The 18,661-nt window shown below is 46.8% G+C and overlaps 1 protein-coding gene across 12 annotated transcripts in view; it reads right to left on the reverse strand.

Moving 5' to 3' along the window:
• Positions 1–18,661, reverse strand: part of BLTP1 (bridge-like lipid transfer protein family member 1) — a 1,988,102-nt gene that overhangs the window by 1,209,903 nt on the left and 759,538 nt on the right. For all 12 annotated transcript variants that reach the window (XM_085641559.1, XM_085641555.1, XM_085641564.1 and 9 more), the window contains 2 exons: positions 14,015–14,226; positions 10,209–10,360 (listed from right to left, as the gene is read on the reverse strand). In XM_085641559.1, coding sequence (XP_085497685.1) covers positions 10,209–10,360; positions 14,015–14,226 — 364 coding nt within the window. The remainder of the gene's footprint in view (positions 1–10,208; positions 10,361–14,014; positions 14,227–18,661) is intronic.

Consider the following 18,661-nt stretch of genomic DNA (forward strand, 5'->3'; position numbering starts at 1 on the left):
GGGAGGAAGACTGAATGCAGTCAACTGCCTCCGCTCAATCTCCATGCATGAGGGTGCAGATTTGAATGCAGGACCTGGCCCTGCTGTTGTGACAGGCGATCCTCCCGAATCAGTAGCCTGATTGGAGGACAGATGCTCATACCCAGAAGGTCCGGGTACCACAAAAACCTTGCCCAATCTGGAGCCACTAGGATGACTGGGACCGAGTTAAAAACAATTTACTTACCTATACACTGTGGTTCTCCAGTATTGATATCTTTTATAGATTCACATGCTTGAATCATCCCCATTGTCATGGTGGGAGTCCCACGGTAACAGTAATATAAGTCATAATAATACGTTAGCATTAAGAATCGCATTGAAAACAATAGACATTGTTAGCTAAGTCACATTGTCTTAATACATCCAAATTTCAACCAATCAGAGCAGAGACTGAAGCACTCATCCCCTGCATAGCCACCATACCTCAGATTTTGAGCGAGAGTGCAAATAAAGGAAAAAGAGGTATGAAAGTGGTGGGTCTTAATGGGGAGGAACGAATATGAATCTATTGAAGATATCAATACTGGAGAATCACAGTGTACAGGTAAGTAACTTGTATTTTCTCCAGTATTGTATCTTTCATAAATTCAGATGCTTGACTAGTAAGCAGTATCCAGTAAATGTTGGAGGCAAGTAAGGCAACCCACCCTACTATGATAAAAATAATACAGCAAGATTTAAAACCATTAGCCTGAATTTAACACAAAGACCTAGAAATCACTGCTTGACAAAGCCAAAATAAAGTTAAAAGACAGAAACATCATAAACAATGTATATGGACAGAATGAAAATTGGCATACCTTAGGATAATAGGTGCCATAACTCAGCCTGTCTAACTGCCACATCCACCTTTCTCAGGGAATCCAGACAGCAGTGCTTCATGAGGGTGTGGCATTAACCCATGTTGCTACCTTGCAGATGTCAGGCAATGACAATCCCGCAGACAAGGCTGAAGAAGCGGTGACCTTTCGAGTAGAATGTGTCTTCACCTTCGCAGATAGTGGTCTTCCTGCCTTCTCAAGGCAGAAATCAATAGTTGAAGACACCCAGCAAGCAATACTTACCCGCGACAGAGCGTGTCCTTTTCTTGGTGAGGCGAAATAAATCAGGGGTTGGTCTAATTTTCTGAAGGCTTTGGTTCTCCGTAGGTAAAATTTCAGACAGCATCTGAAGTCAAGAGAGTGCAAGGCCCTCTCTCCAGGTGAAGATGGTTTACTGAAGAATGTTGGCAAAATGATGGTCTCATTCAAGTGGAAAGATGTTGGCAATTTCGGAATGAAGGTAGGGTTAAGTTCGTAGGATGACCCTATCATCACGAAATTGCAAATATTGATCTTTAACTATGAACGCTTGGATTTCACTTATTTCTTTATTGAAGAAGTGATAGCCAAAAGAGAAGATACTTTCAAAGAGAGAAATTTCAAGTCAGCCTTGTGAATCGGTTCGAAAGGAGATCTCATGAGGTGGGATTGAAAAGCTTGTTTAGCTGCCAAAGTACAGGAGGAGGCTTTATGTGGGCAAACAGTAAGACTTTATAAGAGGGTAGTGTTAAGCATTTGTTGTACACACTCAGGAAAGAAATGATGTCACACACTCAAAGACTGAACTCAGACCAATTTGTTTGTATCAAAAATATTACTGTGTTATTTTAGTTCTGGAACCAAGCCAAGCCTGGTGCAGCTAAGTTAAATAATATTTTGCAAAATCTTATGCAGTGATTTACAGCTGAATGCAGGTTTAAATGCAGTTGGTTGAATTACAGGCAAGTCAACAGTTTGAAATTACTTTTCAGTTACTTTACAGATTACTCTGCACGTTACATTTTGTAGATTACTTTTGAAGTTACTTTTGCTAATGAGTGTGATATGCTTAGATATCACCCTGAGACATTTCCTAGAAAAAAGATAAGTAATTTCACTTTTAGTACATTTGCAGTTTTTCAATGTTTCAACCAAACCAACTTCATACTAGGAAGTATTCTCAAGGAAAGCAGTCAATACAATCCTATGGAAGGAAATAAAGTTAACGGTTTGCAGGTAAGTACTTATTTGTGGGAGTTGGTATTCTGGGGTTAGAACCAGGGTTCCCCCAGGGTCAAGCATACACTCTCAAAGCACCCTCAGTAACACTAGGGCGGCCGGGTGCAGAGTGCTGAGGCACATTGTTATCCAATGGGGATAGGGGGCCTCGGGTTGGTAGCTGCTCATGAGCAGCCCACAAGGTTGTGGGAGCAAAGTTCCTGGTGTTAGGCTAAGGGCAAAGGGGTATCCGAGTTAGCACCCAAAGTGCACCCGCAGCAGCTCAGATGCAGCTGGATGCCGGGTGCTGTTCTGGCGTCTGGTGCCTTGTTGTTTTCAATGGGGATTCTCCGGTTACAACCAAGACTGCAGGCTCGGGGATGAAGATCTTCTGGAGGAGACCACCGGTTGGGGAGGTAAGTTGGGATGCCTGGGGATGCTGGGACATCGTCGGTTGAGCTACCAAAGGCCGTGGGACGTCAGGTTCAGGGGTGTCTTTAGGCGTTGATTGGAGATTCGAGGCAGGCCGGTGATCACCAGATCAAAGGTCAGTATCGCCGGGGAGACCTCCTCGTGGTGTTGGGCCACTCGAACTCAGGCCGTGGGCGTTGGGTGCAGAGTGTTGCAGACTTGTGGAGTCGGCCTGAGCCAGAGTCTGTTTGTGAGCAAATCCAGTGCTCACGGGAGATAAAGTCCTGGGTTTGGAAGGCAGGGCAGGTCCTTCGGGTTCTTGAGGGGTGCTGGCTGCAGGCCACACCAGGATTTCGCTCGAGCAGGTTCGTGGAGGGGACATACCGGTAGGGCTGGGGCCGAGTCAGTGGGTGTCCTCCTCTTCTTAGTTTCAGCACTGCTTCTTCAGTCCTTCTTCTCTTCTTCTGGTTGGTTCTTGTCTGAGGGAGCAAGGTTTAGGGTTGCCCCTAAATACTAGATTTAGGGGCGTTACAGGTAAGTAAAGGTCGAAACCAATAGGCCCCTTCCTTGGGGTGGGTACACCCCCTATTATGCCACCCTCCAGTGGGAAGGGGGCATATGCCTCTTTTTGTTTGGCTGGATCCCCTCATCTGCAAGATAGCAGGAACGGAGTTGTGCTTCACCTCGCCTCCCCCTCCTGAGGGGTGGGGTTGGCAAAGTTGAGTCCCTTCTGCACTTGTTTTTTTCACTGATTCTCCCACCCAAAGTGGGCGACAGAACCGGTGGGGGCCAATTGCTGGAAGCAGCAAATGGCTGTGGATAACTAACAAAGGGAGCAAGCCTTTGAAGCTTCCCCTTCGAGGACCCTGCCCATCCTGAGATAAGAGGCTTGGCACCTCATCCCAGGATGTGCATTGTTCCAGATCACCGAGAGCAGCAAGCTCTCGACCCAGGGGTCCAGCAACATGTCTGATGGTGGCAGCTGGCGAGCAGCCAGTCAGCCAGGACACTAGAGTTAAGAAGTTCTTCAGCGAGCATCTCTAAGATGCCTGGCATCAGTGTGGGTTTATTGTGCTGAGAAGTATGATACCAAACTCCCCAGTTTTCAGTAAAGTCATTATGATGCTGTGGAGATCGTAATGACAAACTCCCAGCACCATATACTCTTAATGGCATTACTGCACTTACAATGTCTAGGAATTGGCTTAGACACTGTAGGGGTAAAGGGCTCATGCACCTGTACCCTCACCACAGTTATAATGCACCCAGCTAGAGGGGTGGCCGACTTATGCCAGGGCAGTGGGTTGTAGGCATGGCACACAGGGATGAGTGCATGTTGACTCTTCACTTTGTTCTGCACCAATACACGCAACCTGCAATGGCAGTGTGTGTATGTGTAAAGGTACAAGGCCTTTAAGGGTGGCACAATACGTTTTACAGCCCTTAGAGGCCTTCCCTGGCCACAGTGCCCTTGGTACCTATGGTACCATTTACAAGGGACTGACATGTGGCCAAAGAGTGCCAACTGGGTTTTGTATCAATGCAGTTGAGGGAAAAGAACATAGGTCCAGGGTACCTGGTTGGCAGGAACCCAAGGCACACTCAGTCAAGATACATCAACAGTTTGGCAAAAAGTGGGGGCAACCATGCAAAAAGAGGACACTTTCTTACTCATCTATTAAAGTTCATCTAGCAGCTGTGGGAGTCCTGATTCTGCAAGCTGCAACAGATAAGGGAGAATCTGCTTTGGTGTAGACAAGAGAGGATGACACGGCTGAGAATTACACCATGAACAAAACCTCTACCACTTTTCAGAGTAACATTTATTCATAGATGCAGCTAAAGTAGATGCAGCATGAGTGTTTCGGAGAGTCAACTTGTGCTCTTCAGAAAGACTTAGTGTTACAAATTGAGTGCCATGAGGAGCCAAGCTGACAAATTGAGAGAACGAATAAGTTGATTTACAATTTGCCCTTTGTTCATCAACAGAAGATATGCTGCTGGCTGGAATGTGAAATGTGGGTACTGATAGGGGAAGAAGCTCGGTGAACCAATACTGCCTTGGTCTCGCTGGGGCTATGAGTATGAGATGGCAATGCTCCTCCATCATTTTGGGTATGACCTTGTGAATGAGCAGGAATGGAGAGAACGCATAAGTGAACATCCCTGTCCATGCAAGGTGGATCGCTTTTCTCTAAGACTCTGGTTGAGGGTACCTGCTGGAGTACAAGTTGCACTTCTTGTTTTGACAAGTGGCAAACCATGCACACCTAATGCGCACTGTATATATACGGTTCTAGTGATTAATCAGTGTTTTTGTAGATGCTTGAGTAGGCGGTCTCCAGGGAGAGAAGTAGGTTACTGTACCAGAGGCGGCTTTAACGAAAATGTGACTACAAGCCCCTCTACCCCTGGCTTTGACCATGTTGCAATAATATAGCATCTACAGAAACACGGATTAATCACTAGAACCGTATGTATACAGTGTGCATACAGGCTGGACCCTGTGGAGTCCTGATGAAGAGCTATTAGGGGAACAGCTCAAAACATGTTGACAAAAACACATTACTGAGACAACCAGACTCATTAAGGTCAGGTTTCTTCTTAGTAAACGACCCCTGATTTTTAACCATACCAACTAGGGGCGGGAATAAAAGTGGCCAACTAGTCGGGTATTTTTAGATTTTCTTTCCCTTTCCCCTCATCATCAGTACACTAAACAAAGTCTACAATAAAAAGTGCTCCTACGTAATTCAATTCGCAAGTCGCTGCATGCCTCAATCCGTAGAGGATTGAGAGGAACCCCAATGATGAAGCATGCCACCCAGGGGAAACCCTGGTGGTTGAGGGATCTCTAGAAAAAAAGTATTTTTTCTAGACAAGGGATTACAACAAATTCTTGCTGTATCCTATCTAATTCCCTAAGGGCAGGCTATTAATAATTCCCTTAACTGTTGCGCTTTTACGATTCAACCTGTGACCGTCTACCTCCCTGTTTGGCTAGATAAAACATGGTTGTTGTGTTGTCTGTTCTCACCAAAACTGACGAGTTGCGGGGCCTGGGAAGGAAAGGCTGAAGACCTAGGGAAATAGTCTTCAACTCTTTGAGGTTTATGTGTGACAAAGCCTCCTGACCGGTCCATTTTCCGTGAGCCTGCAAGTCCTGTAAGTGAGATCCCCATCCTTCTAGGGAAGAGGCCATCGTCATGACTACCTGAGGTAGCACAGGAAGAAATGAGAGACCCTGAGAAATACTGTCAGTGTTCATCCACCAAGACAGTGCAGACTTCATCAGTGGAGTAACTGAAATCTTGTCCTCGAAGGAGGCTTGGCACTTGATCCATTGAGCGTTCAGCTGCTCCAGTAGTGGCCGCATGCGAAGACGACAGTTTGGAGTCAATGGCATTCAGGATGACATCATCCCCAACATAGATTTGCACTTTCTTACAGAAGTGGACTCTTGCGGATAGGGATTTCATGAGTGATTTTAGACTGAGAATCATGTCCTCTGTGGAAAAAGCTTTTGACACTTTTGAATCTAGGATTGCTCCCAGAAACACCCACCTGGATGAATTTAGAGAGGATTTTTCCTCGTTCAGTTTTAGACCCAGAGATTTGAAAACACATAGCCAGGCCTGAGCCGACTGCTTTGCCAAGTGAAAAATGGGGCCCTTTATTAACCAGTCATCCAGGTACGGGAAAACCTGGCGCCACTGGAGCCATGCATTTGGTAAAGACTCTGGGAGCTGACCTCAACACAAAGGGGAGCACTTTGAATTGGTAATAGTATCCTGCCACCTTGAAGCTCAGAAACGTTCTGTGCTTTAGGCTTATGGGAATACGGAAATATGAGCCTAGCAGATCCAGAGAGGTAATGTAGCCCCCTGTCTCTACTAGTTGCAAAATCTCCTGCAGGGATAAAATCCAGAATGGTTGTTTCTTAATGAATTTCTTTAAGAGCCTCAAATCCATTACTTGCCTCCACTTTCTTGATTTCTTTCTGATGACGAAAGAACTGGAACAAAATCCAGTATTGCGCTGATTAAGTGGGACCTCCGCTATCGCATTCTTGGAGAGAAGTGATCGCATTTCCTCCTTTAGAAGGAACAGATGGCAATGATCTGCGTGTCGGGAGGTTGGGAGGCCTTTGAACAAATGCCAGGGTGTGACCATGCTGGATTACGTATAACACCCATCTGTCGGAAGAGACGAGCTGCCAATGAATGTAAAATTTGGAAAGGGGACTGCCTAATTGAAGTGGGACTAACGTGACAGGTGCATGAGTTATATCATTGTCTCCTGGAATTATTCCGAGTCTTTCCTCCAGCCGAAGGATGTTGACGCAGTGGATGCCTAGAGTAGGGACAACGCTGCTCTTGACCTGTAGTGCTCGGGAAGAAAATTGACCTCCGCCATTAAAAGACTGGAACTGCCACTGTTGCAAAGTGCCCAGTGTGAGTAGTTTTGGTGTCCGATTTGATGGACTGCAATTCATCGTCCATTTGCTTATCAAACAAGTTATCCCAATCAAAAGGCAAGTTGAGGATCTTTGATTGCACCTCTAAACGAAACACGTCACTTTCAGACACCCTTGGTGACGAAAAACTGCCGCCTGTGCCACCTGTCAAAAGGTCGTAGATGAGATGTCCATTGCAACATGAATTTTTTCCAAAGAAGCCTTCTCCCTTTCCATCAGGATTTCTCAGGCTTCTTTTTTCTCATCCTCAGGGAGGTACTCAATGAACGCTGACATGTCAGGCCACATCTGTTGGTCAAATCTCCCAAGGATGGCCAGAGAGTTGGTGAATCTAATGGAAGTCACAGCCACAGCGGGGAATCTCTTGCCAATGTTGTCCAGTCTACGGCCTTCATGTACTGAGGAGCCTAGCACTGCAAGGATGGATTTTTAGCACGTCGCTGGGCCACCTGCATTATTGCAGAGTCTATTCGAGGCGGACCAATAAGGTAAGTTGGCGAATGGTCCGAAGCCTTATATTTTCTGTCAAGCTTTGGGATAACCACAGCCACTCAAGCCTGTGTTTTCATTTTAATCCTGCCTGCCACATAAAATGAACAATAGGAATAGGTCTTGTTGTGCATTGGGCCTCCACTTAAAGGATGTCATGAAAGCCGCAATATCGGCTGGTGGAGATTCCGCGGGAGGAAGATTAGGTGAAGATGACATCAGAGCTACATAATCGACCCATTCGGGATGGTCCATAGAACGGAATTGGATTTCTGCTCCTTCCGGCTGCTGATCACCACCTCTGTCAGTTTAAGTGTCCAGTTTAGAAATGGGTGGCAAGACAGGTGTTTCACTTTGTAATCTGGCAGGGCTCCTTGGAGTAGAGGCAGTTTCTGGAATGTCCACTCTTCGACGTGGTTGTTGAGTTGGGGCATTGACCTCAGGAAATCTCTTGTAATAATCACGGACCATCATGCGCAAACCAGTGACCAATGAAATAAGGATCGCAATAGAATATCCTTGCCAATGATGTTGTTCCTCCTCTGGTTCCTCCTAAGGGTAATGCTCTTGGAATGTTTTCTTACTCTTGAGCTGGTTGATGCCCTCTGTCACTGAAAGAACATTTGCCCTCCAGATATGTAGCCTGCCCACAGTCTGCATCTTTATTCTCAGTCTATCAACACATTTCATTGAGCTGAGAAGGGCTATATGCTGGACCAAAAAGACATTTGTTCCCTCATTCTTGCATCTCCATCAGTCATACTGGGGGTAAAGGTGATACCTCTGAAATGTCCTGTGGCATGGCTGATGCTATGCTCTTGCTCATAATATAAAATATTTCTTTCTCTATCGTTGACAGGGTTGTCGACGACATAGCCCTGGATGGAATTCTCATTGACAGAAGGACATTGGGTGAAGTCGGAGGAGACGACGGAGCTGCTACTGCTGCAACCTGTACAGTCGGTGACTGTCTCGTCGATAACGACAATACAGTCGTCTGAGTCTTTGACGACGATGAAGTGGTTGTCGTTCTGGTTGTCGACGTTGTAGAGGTCGCCGTCATCACAGGCATAGAAAGGGATACCCGAGACGATGCAGTGGTCGACGACTGGGTGATCTTTGTCAACGAATCTGTAGACGGTAGGATTTTCTTCCCGGCAGCTCCTAGAATGCAGTGCCAGGAGCAGATCTTCTATGAGTGGGAGAAGGTCCAGCCGGCTCCTTGCTTCTCGACCGCTCCACACTGGCCTCCCTACTATGGGATTTAGACCTCTTGTCAGATGAGGAGGAGCCGTTATTTTTCCGTATTTTTGAGGAGTGATTTGCACTCTCCTCACACTCATACTCTGAATAAGATAGTGCCTTGTTTTTCTGGAGCCAAAGGAAGCAGCCTGGCTTTTTGATCCTTGAAGGTCTTAGATGTAGCAGTACTTGCACTCCTTAGGCTTGTTCTGAGGTTAAAGACAGTATAAACATTCCTTGTGGGGGTCCTCCGAAAAGGCCTGAAACGTCTCTTTTTGGAATTCTCCGACATTATAAAAATAGGAAATCCCACCACCAAACTGTACCTCAGATGTTTTGTGGAGGTTTGGAGATCAACTTGATAGCTGACAGGTCAAAAGTTGTGCTGTGTAACACTGTTACTATGCAGAGCTCAGGCTAAAGTCCCTAACACATGATATGCGGTCAGAAATCTGAGGTACGGTGGCTCTGAAGGGGAGGAGTACTTCAGGGTCTTGCTCTGATTGGTTTGGTGTGGATGTATTAAAACAATATGAACTAGCTAAAGATGCCTATTGTTTTCAATGGGCTTCTTAATGCTTATGCATAAGTTCTACTTATCTTACTGTTAGTGTGGGACTCCCACCATGATGACGGGGAAGATTCAAGCTTGTGAATCTATGAAAGATACAATACTGGAGAATTAGTGATCTTCTTCAGAACTCAGGGCAGCAGAGGTAGCAGTAGGAGGGAGTACAGGAGTCCCATGCTCCACTCTATTCAGAATGTGTCTTTGAGAAAATCCTTCTTGGAAACTCCAGCATTCAAAAGTTCTGAGATTGGACATTTTCTGTAGTTGCAAAACAAATCTAACCTGGCTTCTTCTCATAGCTGGAAGACACCCTGTGACACCTCAGAGCATAACTACAGAAAAACATCCAGCCCAAAGGAGCAGAAAAACGAAACTGAGGCCTGAGAAGTCAACCAAGGACAAAAAGACAAATATGTGTTGCAAACATATGCAGAATGCACCATTTTTACATTTTGTGAAAAATAATTGTGTTTTCTTGGTCTGCAGCAAGACAATGCTGGGAGTGTGAAGAAAGTGGGAATGATTGTAGCAGTAACCTTTGGAATATCTTCCAGTTGCATTCATACGATGTTACTATTGTTCACATGCTAGGAATGTAGGAAGCTGTATGAAACAGGATTGGCAGCTCTACCATTAGCTAAACGCTGAACTTTTCTCTCCTCTTTTAGCAGTGAAATGAGCAAATAGGTATGAGGCATCTCTATAGAAGCTTATTGGTGTATGTAAGAGAGAATGTGCATAGATACTCCCAGTGATGCTTTGAGAAACTTTATATCAAGGATGCGAGTAGGATCCTGGAAACTTGCAGATTAATGACCACGAGATATCAGGGAAACAAAAAAAATCTTTGCTCTTCTACTGATTGAATGTGACAGATTGGGAATGTATAAAACTGTGCAAAAGTGTTTGTTTTTTTTTACAATAGGCTGGATTATTAACTTGTAAAGATTCTACACACCTAGTAAATGTATGGGTAGGAGAGCGCACATTGGTGGGAGCAGCAAAGCTGAACCAGATCTCCTTGATCGTGAGTTTCATGCTGCTTGAATCAGGAGGAGGAGGGACCAGAGGCAGGTCCTTCTTCAGATCATCAGATTCAACGCCTTCATCCTACGATAAAGCACATATAAAATAACACAAAACAGCATTTTACCTAGTTTGTTACAAAATCATCAATACCTGCACTATGAAGAAATATAAATTAGGTGATGGACAATTTTTGGGAAGGAAACATGAAGGAGATATATTTAGAGAGTAAAACTGAGCACTCAATCACAATCTGAAGTTCAAAGTATAAAATGGGTGTATGCGACCAAAAAGTAATATCTAGTCTGGACGCTTGATTGAGGGGATGCAATTGCACAAATTGACTTTAATCCTGCAAATGCAAATGTCTGTGGCATATCCCGATATTGAGTGTTTAGAATGTACTCCTACATTTTTCAAATATCACATTTTATCCTGGAAGCATGCAGGTAAGTTTCTAATTTCAACAGGCTGCAGGGGGCCCATTACAGGTGGTTAGGATGGCAATTGTTAATGCTATTGTGCTTCTTACAACCTAAATATGTTGTCTCACAACTTGTGTGACTTGACCAGCGGATTACTAATGCTTTAAATGTATTAATGCCCTTAGATTGTGCTAGTTTTAGAAAGTATATGTTTTGCCACTTAAAAACTTTCACATATATAATCCCCAAGTTTTCAATTAAAAAGTCTGCTTTCAGGGTCGATTATTGCATGCGTTGATACACCCCAAATCCATATGATTGTAAGGAAACACCACCACTTGTTGGTCCATCTCCAAGAACTCTTTTGCCCATTCTTTGACTGTAATACTTATACTTTTGTTTCAAATAAAGGTACATTTTGATCCAAAAAATATTAAATCTAGGTATTATGACAACTGATAAAACAGAATTACTGAAACCAAAATGAATCATTTAAATGTCAAGGTGCACAAAGGAACAATTGCTAAGTGTAGGAAGGTGGATATCTGACTATGGTTACCCCCAACTTTTTGCCTAGTGTCTAGCTGGTTTTTCGACTTAGTTGGCCTGAGATCCTGCCATTCAGGGTCTCAGGCTGTCTGCTCTCTCTGTAAAATGGACTCCATGTACCCTAGGTACATAACCAATTGGTAAGGATCACCTTATTGGACCCTGTACAGTGTACCCTAGGTACCCAGGGCATAGGTGTACCCTAGGCCTCCCAGGGGCTGCAGCATGTATTATGCCACCCCTGGTCTGGCCTTCCAATCAGACACAACTGGCTGATCACTCAGCTGGGGCAAGGTCGTGTAATCACCCCTTGCTTAGATATAGTATGCCTATATCTGCCCTTATATATAGACACATGTGTACCTATCAGTCACTCCTATGGCAGGCCTTAACAATCCTGGAGGCAGAGTGCTTGGTAACATGTGAGATGGTGCTCTAGCATGAGCTGAGCCTGTCTGCAGCTTTCGGAACCATGTCCTTATAGCTGTTCTATGATATAGCCTACCATATACTCTTAAAGTGCCTTATAATCTTAAACAGTTATGGTAACTATGGTTGGGCTGTATCAAAACATGTCGTGTAAGGTGTCTAACACTTTGGAATAATACCCCCATACCATTTCTGGTGATGAGGATATTATTCCTCCCTTCTAGAGGGAGAGACATGTTAAAATCCTAGTTTGCTGTGTAACCTCTGACCAAAGCCTCAGCATCACAAAATGGATGCTGCTGCCACAGACACAAGTCTGACCTCCTGCTGCTGGGAGTGATCCCAGCCAGGGAGGCCTGGACAATAGGTTTCCTGCTTGGGGAGGTGCTAGCACCTCCCCAGACAGCCTTTAGTGTATTGGGGCAGGGTGGGCTGAAAGGAATGAGACATGCCTGGGGCACACAAGGTGTTCCTTGCATAGTCCAGTTCAAACCGGCGCTGGGGCACTCCAGCCCCAGCTCTGGCGCGAAACTGGACAAAGGGAAGTGGGTGTAACCACCCCCTCCCAGGTCCCACCCATAAGGCGTGACCTAGCAGGTATCCCAGCCCCCCAGATTAGTATAAGAGTGGGAGTTGGGCCTCAAGAGATTAGATTATCCTGAACCTGCAAAACTGAACAGAAACTCTGGACCTTCGACATTCGACGAAAGAAGAAGACTGAAGAATCTCCCTTGTAGCCAAGGAGTGGCTACCCTGTGCAAACAGGCACCATCAAGAGACTACCCTTTGCTTTGTGAAACGTTCGACGAGGAACCGACTGCAGAGCCCGACCAGAGCCTTGATTTCCCGACTTCTCCGACCCTCATCCACATCTGCAGCAGAGCTGAGATCCGTGGAGGCGACGAGCGACGTGGGACCGGCTACCTGGGAAAAGTGGCTAGTAACTTACAGCGCAGCTTCTGAGGTACCCTCGAAGTTGTGCACCGGGGATTGAGAAGCCCCAACCCCAAGCACCATCTGCACCGAAGACCAGCCCCCCACACTCCACGAGTCCTGCGTGGGGCCCTTCAGCATTTTCCTGCTTGCCGCGTCTGTCCGGTTGCTTGCCCGCTGGCTAGTGGCCTCTGTGACGACGCTCCCTGAAATCTTCTGCGCTGGTTTGGCTCCTCCAGACTGGCTCCCGCTTCTCTGCAAAGAAGAAGCACCCCAGACCCTCCTGGTCTGCACCAGAAGCAAGTCCCTTGTTCTTCGTGGGTTCCGCTTGCCAAGGCTTGGTGAGTCCTAGTCCAACTTCGACGCCGCCGACAGCAAGAGCCTTCGTGGGACAGCTCGCCTCCTGGTCCTGGTCGCCCTCGACGCTTCCTGGTCCTCCTGGCTGCAGCGACAAGCTTCACCTTCACCTGCAACTCTTCACGACATCGCCTGGTTCCTTCCTGGTTCCACGTGGTCACTGGCTAGTGACCTTGACTCTGTCCCCTCTGCTTGCAGGTTTCTTCTCTTCTTGATCCCAGCCTTGGGATCCACCGGACACTCTTCACTGACTGCCTGTCAGCATCTTTCTTCAGGCATCCATAGGAGTCGACGACGAAAACGACGCATCTTCACCCCTATGCACCCGCAGCCTGTGGGCTAGGTAACTTGGGTACTCCGGTGCTCATCAGGATAGTGACTATCCTAGTGTCTAGTTTTCAAGTCTCAACTTCCTAGCTACTCCGGAAGTGTCCTAAATCTATCTATTTCTAAACTGTAACATTGCTATTGACTTTTACGCATTACGCGTGAGTGTTTCCACTCTGCACACGAATCCCGTGGGCCTCCCACTTCCTAACTAACGCTAGTGTAGTGTAGCCCCAGCGATTCCCTAGGCCTAGGCCTATTCTATTTCCGTGACAGTGGTTCTTATACCACTTATTTAGTATATGGTTTGCGTGGCCCCTAGGGCCTAACTGTATTACTTACCTGTGTGACTTACTGTATGCATTAATAAGACTGTGTTGTACTTACCTCTAAACTCATAAAGAGTGCTGAGGGTTTGCTTAGAATAAATACACTTTATTTTATATATATATCTGTTGTGGTGTCCTTTCATTTGCTATTCAAGGGATTATATATGGTATCACAGCTGGCTTCACATGCCATTCAGAGTTTAGCCTAAGACTGCTCTTGTCCATGCTACCACTAGGATAGCTGGTCTATAAGGTTGACTTTACAACCAATCACCATAAGGGTATTTGGACTGATATAAGGTGTACACTATAACTAGTGACATCAAACATCAGGCCAACTTCTCACACTAAGTGCAGCTAGGTTTATTAAGTATTTTCGTGCTACTTACCTGCTCATCAGTTACTGAGTTTCCGTTTATGTCTGACGAAGCACTTACTCCATCACCAGGAATGTTATCATCAGACACATCTGTGCTATAACCACTGCCAGTGGGAGAATCTGAAGAAATGTTGGACTTAAACAATGCATCTTTCTCATTTGTGTCTGATTTTCCCATGACTCCAAAAGCGCTATACAGCATGGCACCAGACTGTCTTCCTCCTAGGTAAAATAAGAAAAAGAAAAGAAAAATCTAACTTTACTTATATGACCATACATAAAGGAAAGCTATGTATGTGTAGAACATACACATTATGAACTATGGAGAGATAATGTACAACCTAAGGCTCTATGCTCTATAAACAAAGATATAAAGCTATGGAAGGAACAGGAGTGGGTGATGCACAGCACAAAAGAGAAAATCATTCTGTAGTTTTCAATCCTTTCAGTTAGACAAGAAAGAGAAAAAGACCGCAGTCAGTGGTTTACTTGCCCCCTTTACCATGTAAAATAATCACAAAAAAACTTAATGGAAAACAGTGTGGAACACAGTGTGTGAAAAGGAAGATAAGAACAGTTGGCTAATATCCTAAGAACATAGGTGCTGGTCACCTTACTGCTGACAAGCCCCTCTGAAGATGCTCAATGTCAAAAGCAGAATACACTAATACCATTTCCATGTAATAATGTCATACCCAACTACGGTGTGATTAACAGGTCCTCATGATACGATAATACCACCACTGCAATTACTGGATAGATTATCCTGCCACTATCATTAGCTTTCAGCTCTAGAATTGGTATTTCTGCAGAAATCAATGTCTGAGCCCTGATATCCAAAGGCTACTCCAACATTCTTCCACAACTAAAATCTGCCAGATTTTCCCTGCCATACTAGATCTATGGAAAGAGCTTAAGGTGCAGTTTTTTTTTTTTTTTAACTTTATTGTGCAAGAAAACCAACATTCCAAACATGGGCCTACAACTGCCAGGGCCGGCCGCTAGTATATGCATGTAAATTGCTTGTCGTCACGAAGCAGCGACTGATCCCCAGAGGCTCAGCAGGATTACAGGAGATATTCTCGGCAACTCAGAAGTTAGGCAGGATACAAATATTTTACATTTTAAAGAGAAGAACAAACAAAAAAAAAAAACAGTAAAACAAAACTCAAGGCGAGAAACAGTCTAGACTGTGTCGAGCGCCGATGGGGGGACCCCACCATACCAGGTAAAGAATCAGGAGGTCAATAGAGATGACCAGGGGGGGGGAGGCAGCGGGGAAGTCAGAACAATCAGCAAAAAGGGTACAGTATTCCAGGAACCTCAGGATCAGGGGGACAGAGAAATGTCAGGAGCGTCTTCAAAAGGGGGCGTACAAATGTTACCTCGGTAGGTATTCCACTGACCCCAAATTCTACCCCACGCCCCGGGCTTGCCCCGAACCAGATATACCGTCTTCTCTATGAACATGCACCAGTCCATGTTCTCCTTCCACACTGACACGGTGGGAGGCCGTCGGGAACCCCAAAGCTGCGCGATATCCCTCTTTGCAGTCATGTTCCCAAGTGCCGCCCACCGGGCCTGGGCAACGTTGTAATCATTCGGCTCCCATAATTCAACAAACATCGACGAGCCTCAGGCAACAGAGCGACCCCAGTAACACACGCCATTACCGCATGCACACGGTGCCAATAAGCCGCAACCTCGCGACACTCCCAAAGGATATGAAGGAAGGTGGCGCTCATTCCACAGCCGCGCTTACACAGCCCATCCGAAGAAAAACCCATCACAACCAAACGAGGACCCGTCACATAAACACGGTGAAGAAATTTGAGCTGAACGAGACGGAGACGGGCAGGAATGGCGACCTCTTTCGGGGAGGACAGTGCGGACTGCCAGTCTTCGTCATCCAACTCCAACCCGTCTCCGGTCCAGGTCTCCCGAAGACGAACAAGGAGGTCCGCCCGATTGTTGATTAATTTCTTATAAATCAAGGAAATCGTACTATCGGGCAGATGACCATCAAGTATACGGTCCTCGAGTGGTGAAGATGCAGGGACCGTGGTACCGACCTTGAAGACCGACAGCAAAGCGTGGCGAACCTGTGCATATCTTAAAAACTCCCTCTCACTCAATTCATACCCACTCTGAAGCGCCGCAAAGGATTTGACCGCACCTTTCACCCAGAGATCACCCACTCTGCTAATGTCAATCGTATCCCAGTTCTCAAAACCTTTCGTTGTCCAGAGGCATCCCAATCCGTCCGACGCAAACAAGGGGGTCGCTCGTGTCAGGCGATCATTCCAACCCATGGCCACATTGGCATCCTTCCACACACGTACTGCAATCTTAGTGGGTCCCGTCAGGTTCCTCCCCGCCGTCCGAGAGTAGAGCGCTCTATTGAAGTTGCCACCAGGCAACTGATATTTATCCATCTCGAAAGCTGGATTTGGACCGGGTGCATACGTAGCATGGTTGATAGCGGACAACTGGGAGGCCCAATAATCCCTCCTGATGTCCGGGAGCGCAATGCCCCCGTCATACCAGGGGAGAGTCAGTTTTGCAAGAGCGATGCGTGCGCGACCGTCCCAAACAAGTCTCCTCTGTAAACTCTCCACCTCCCGGAAGTAGGCCGCCGGAATAATATCAAAGGAGTTCTGGAGTGCGTAGAGAAATCGGGGCAGGGACATCATTTTAAAAAGTGCCGCTCGACCGAGTGGCGACAACGGCAACCTACGCCACCGAGCCACGTCCAACTTCAATCGCCGGAGAGGAGGAAGGAGATTATGCTCGTGGCGGACCGCCGGGTCCAACGATACGTAGACCCCCAAGTACTTAAAACCGGATTGCGAAATTTGAATGGGAAACCTATTCGGCAAGGGGGGAAGGCCACCGGAAATAACATACACACAAGATTTAGACCAATTAATGATCAGACCGGAGTTTTTACCGAAAGAAGTGAGGACGTCAAAGAGGACATTAAGGGATTCACGTGGGGAAGTGAGGTACAAAAGAATATCGTCAGCGTACAACGAGACTCGGTCCTCAAAGCCAGGGGCCCACTGAATGCCCTTTATCGACGGTTCCCATCGGAGCCAGGCTGCGAGCGGTTCTAGAGCAAGAGCAAAGAGCAGGGGGGACAACGGACACCCCTGCCTAGTACCCCCCCCCGAGAGCGAAGGGCTGGGACACCCTCCCATTGACAACAACCTGAGCTAGCGGATCCGTATATAAAAGTCTCACCCAACTAATGAATCCCGCCCCGAAACCGAACTTCGCCAGAGTGGCCCAAAGATATGGCCATTCTATCGTATCAAAGGCCATCGTGGCGTCCAAGGAAGCCAAGATGGCCGGCTCGGAAAGAAAATCCGCCCTGGCGAGAACGCCATGTAAACGCCGCAAGTTGAGAGCAGTGTTCCGGTGCGGAATAAAACCAGATTGATCCGGATGAATCAAGTCACAGATAACAGCGAGTAAGCGATTAGCAAGGACCTCGGCGAGAATCTTCGGTTCAGCATTCAATAGGGAAATAGGCCTGTATGAGGCACAACGATCACGAGGCTTGCCCTCCTTAGGAATCACAACTATGGTGGCCAGACGCTGGTCACTAGGGAGGGAAACAAGCTCACGCGACTCCAAAAACATATCACGGAGAAACGGTGCGACTTTATCCGGGCGCAATTTGTTCAACTCAATAGGCAATCCATTGGGGCCCATAGCCTTGCCAGAACGAAGGGAACGAATCGCGGTAGCAATCTCGTCGGCCGACAACGCTGCCTCCATGCACTCTCGATCCTCTTCAGACAGGCAGGGCAGCGCAATTTCCCTCAACAAGAAACGAGAGTCATCCTCATCTCTATCGGACACCGGGGAGTAGACCACACGAAAATAGTCAGCAAAACACTCCACAATCTCGCCAGGGTCAGTCACATGCACACCGTCGGAATTCTGAAGAACAGGGACCACACGGTTCACTCTCTCCTTCTTATCAAGCCATGCAATCAATTTACCCGCCTTATCCCAAACATCATACAGTCTACCTTGCTGTTCCCTGTACATTGTCTTGGCGGCATCCATAACAAGGGATTTATATTCAAACTGTTTCAAGCTAAGGGCGTGGAGCCTATCCTGGGTGACACCTAAGTCTAGATCAGCCTCCAACTCCAGTATTTCGGCCTCCAGCCTCACGACCTCCCCATTCCTAGCTTTGTTGGTCTCGACTATTAAAGAGAGGGCCTGTCCACGAATAACAGTTTTGAAGGCTTCCCACAGGGAAACGGAGGACAAAACAGACCCCCCGTTCTCCAGGAAGTAGTGGTCGATCGACTTAATGAGGCTGTTGCGAGTCTTGGGGTTGCGCAGATGCCAAGGGTTAATAGGGGCGATCCGCCCCGCGGCTTGCGTCCCCGTGTCGAAAAGAAGCCACACAGGGGAGTGATCTGAAATACCCCGGGCCATGTGTCTAACCTCCCCGACGTGGGTGGACTGGGCCGCGGGCATGAGGAAGTAATCAAGCCTGGAGAGACTCCCATGAGCCCCGGAGTGGAAGGTGTATTGACATTGCGTCGGATGCATTAACCTCCAGCAATCCACCAGACGAAAGGTGTCCAAAAACCAACCAAGCCATGATTGGGAAACAGGAAGGGCCCGGGGGGGG

Source organism: Triturus cristatus, chromosome 2_2, assembly GCF_964204655.1.
Source record: "Triturus cristatus chromosome 2_2, aTriCri1.1, whole genome shotgun sequence".
Lineage (NCBI taxonomy): Eukaryota > Metazoa > Chordata > Amphibia > Caudata > Salamandridae > Triturus > Triturus cristatus.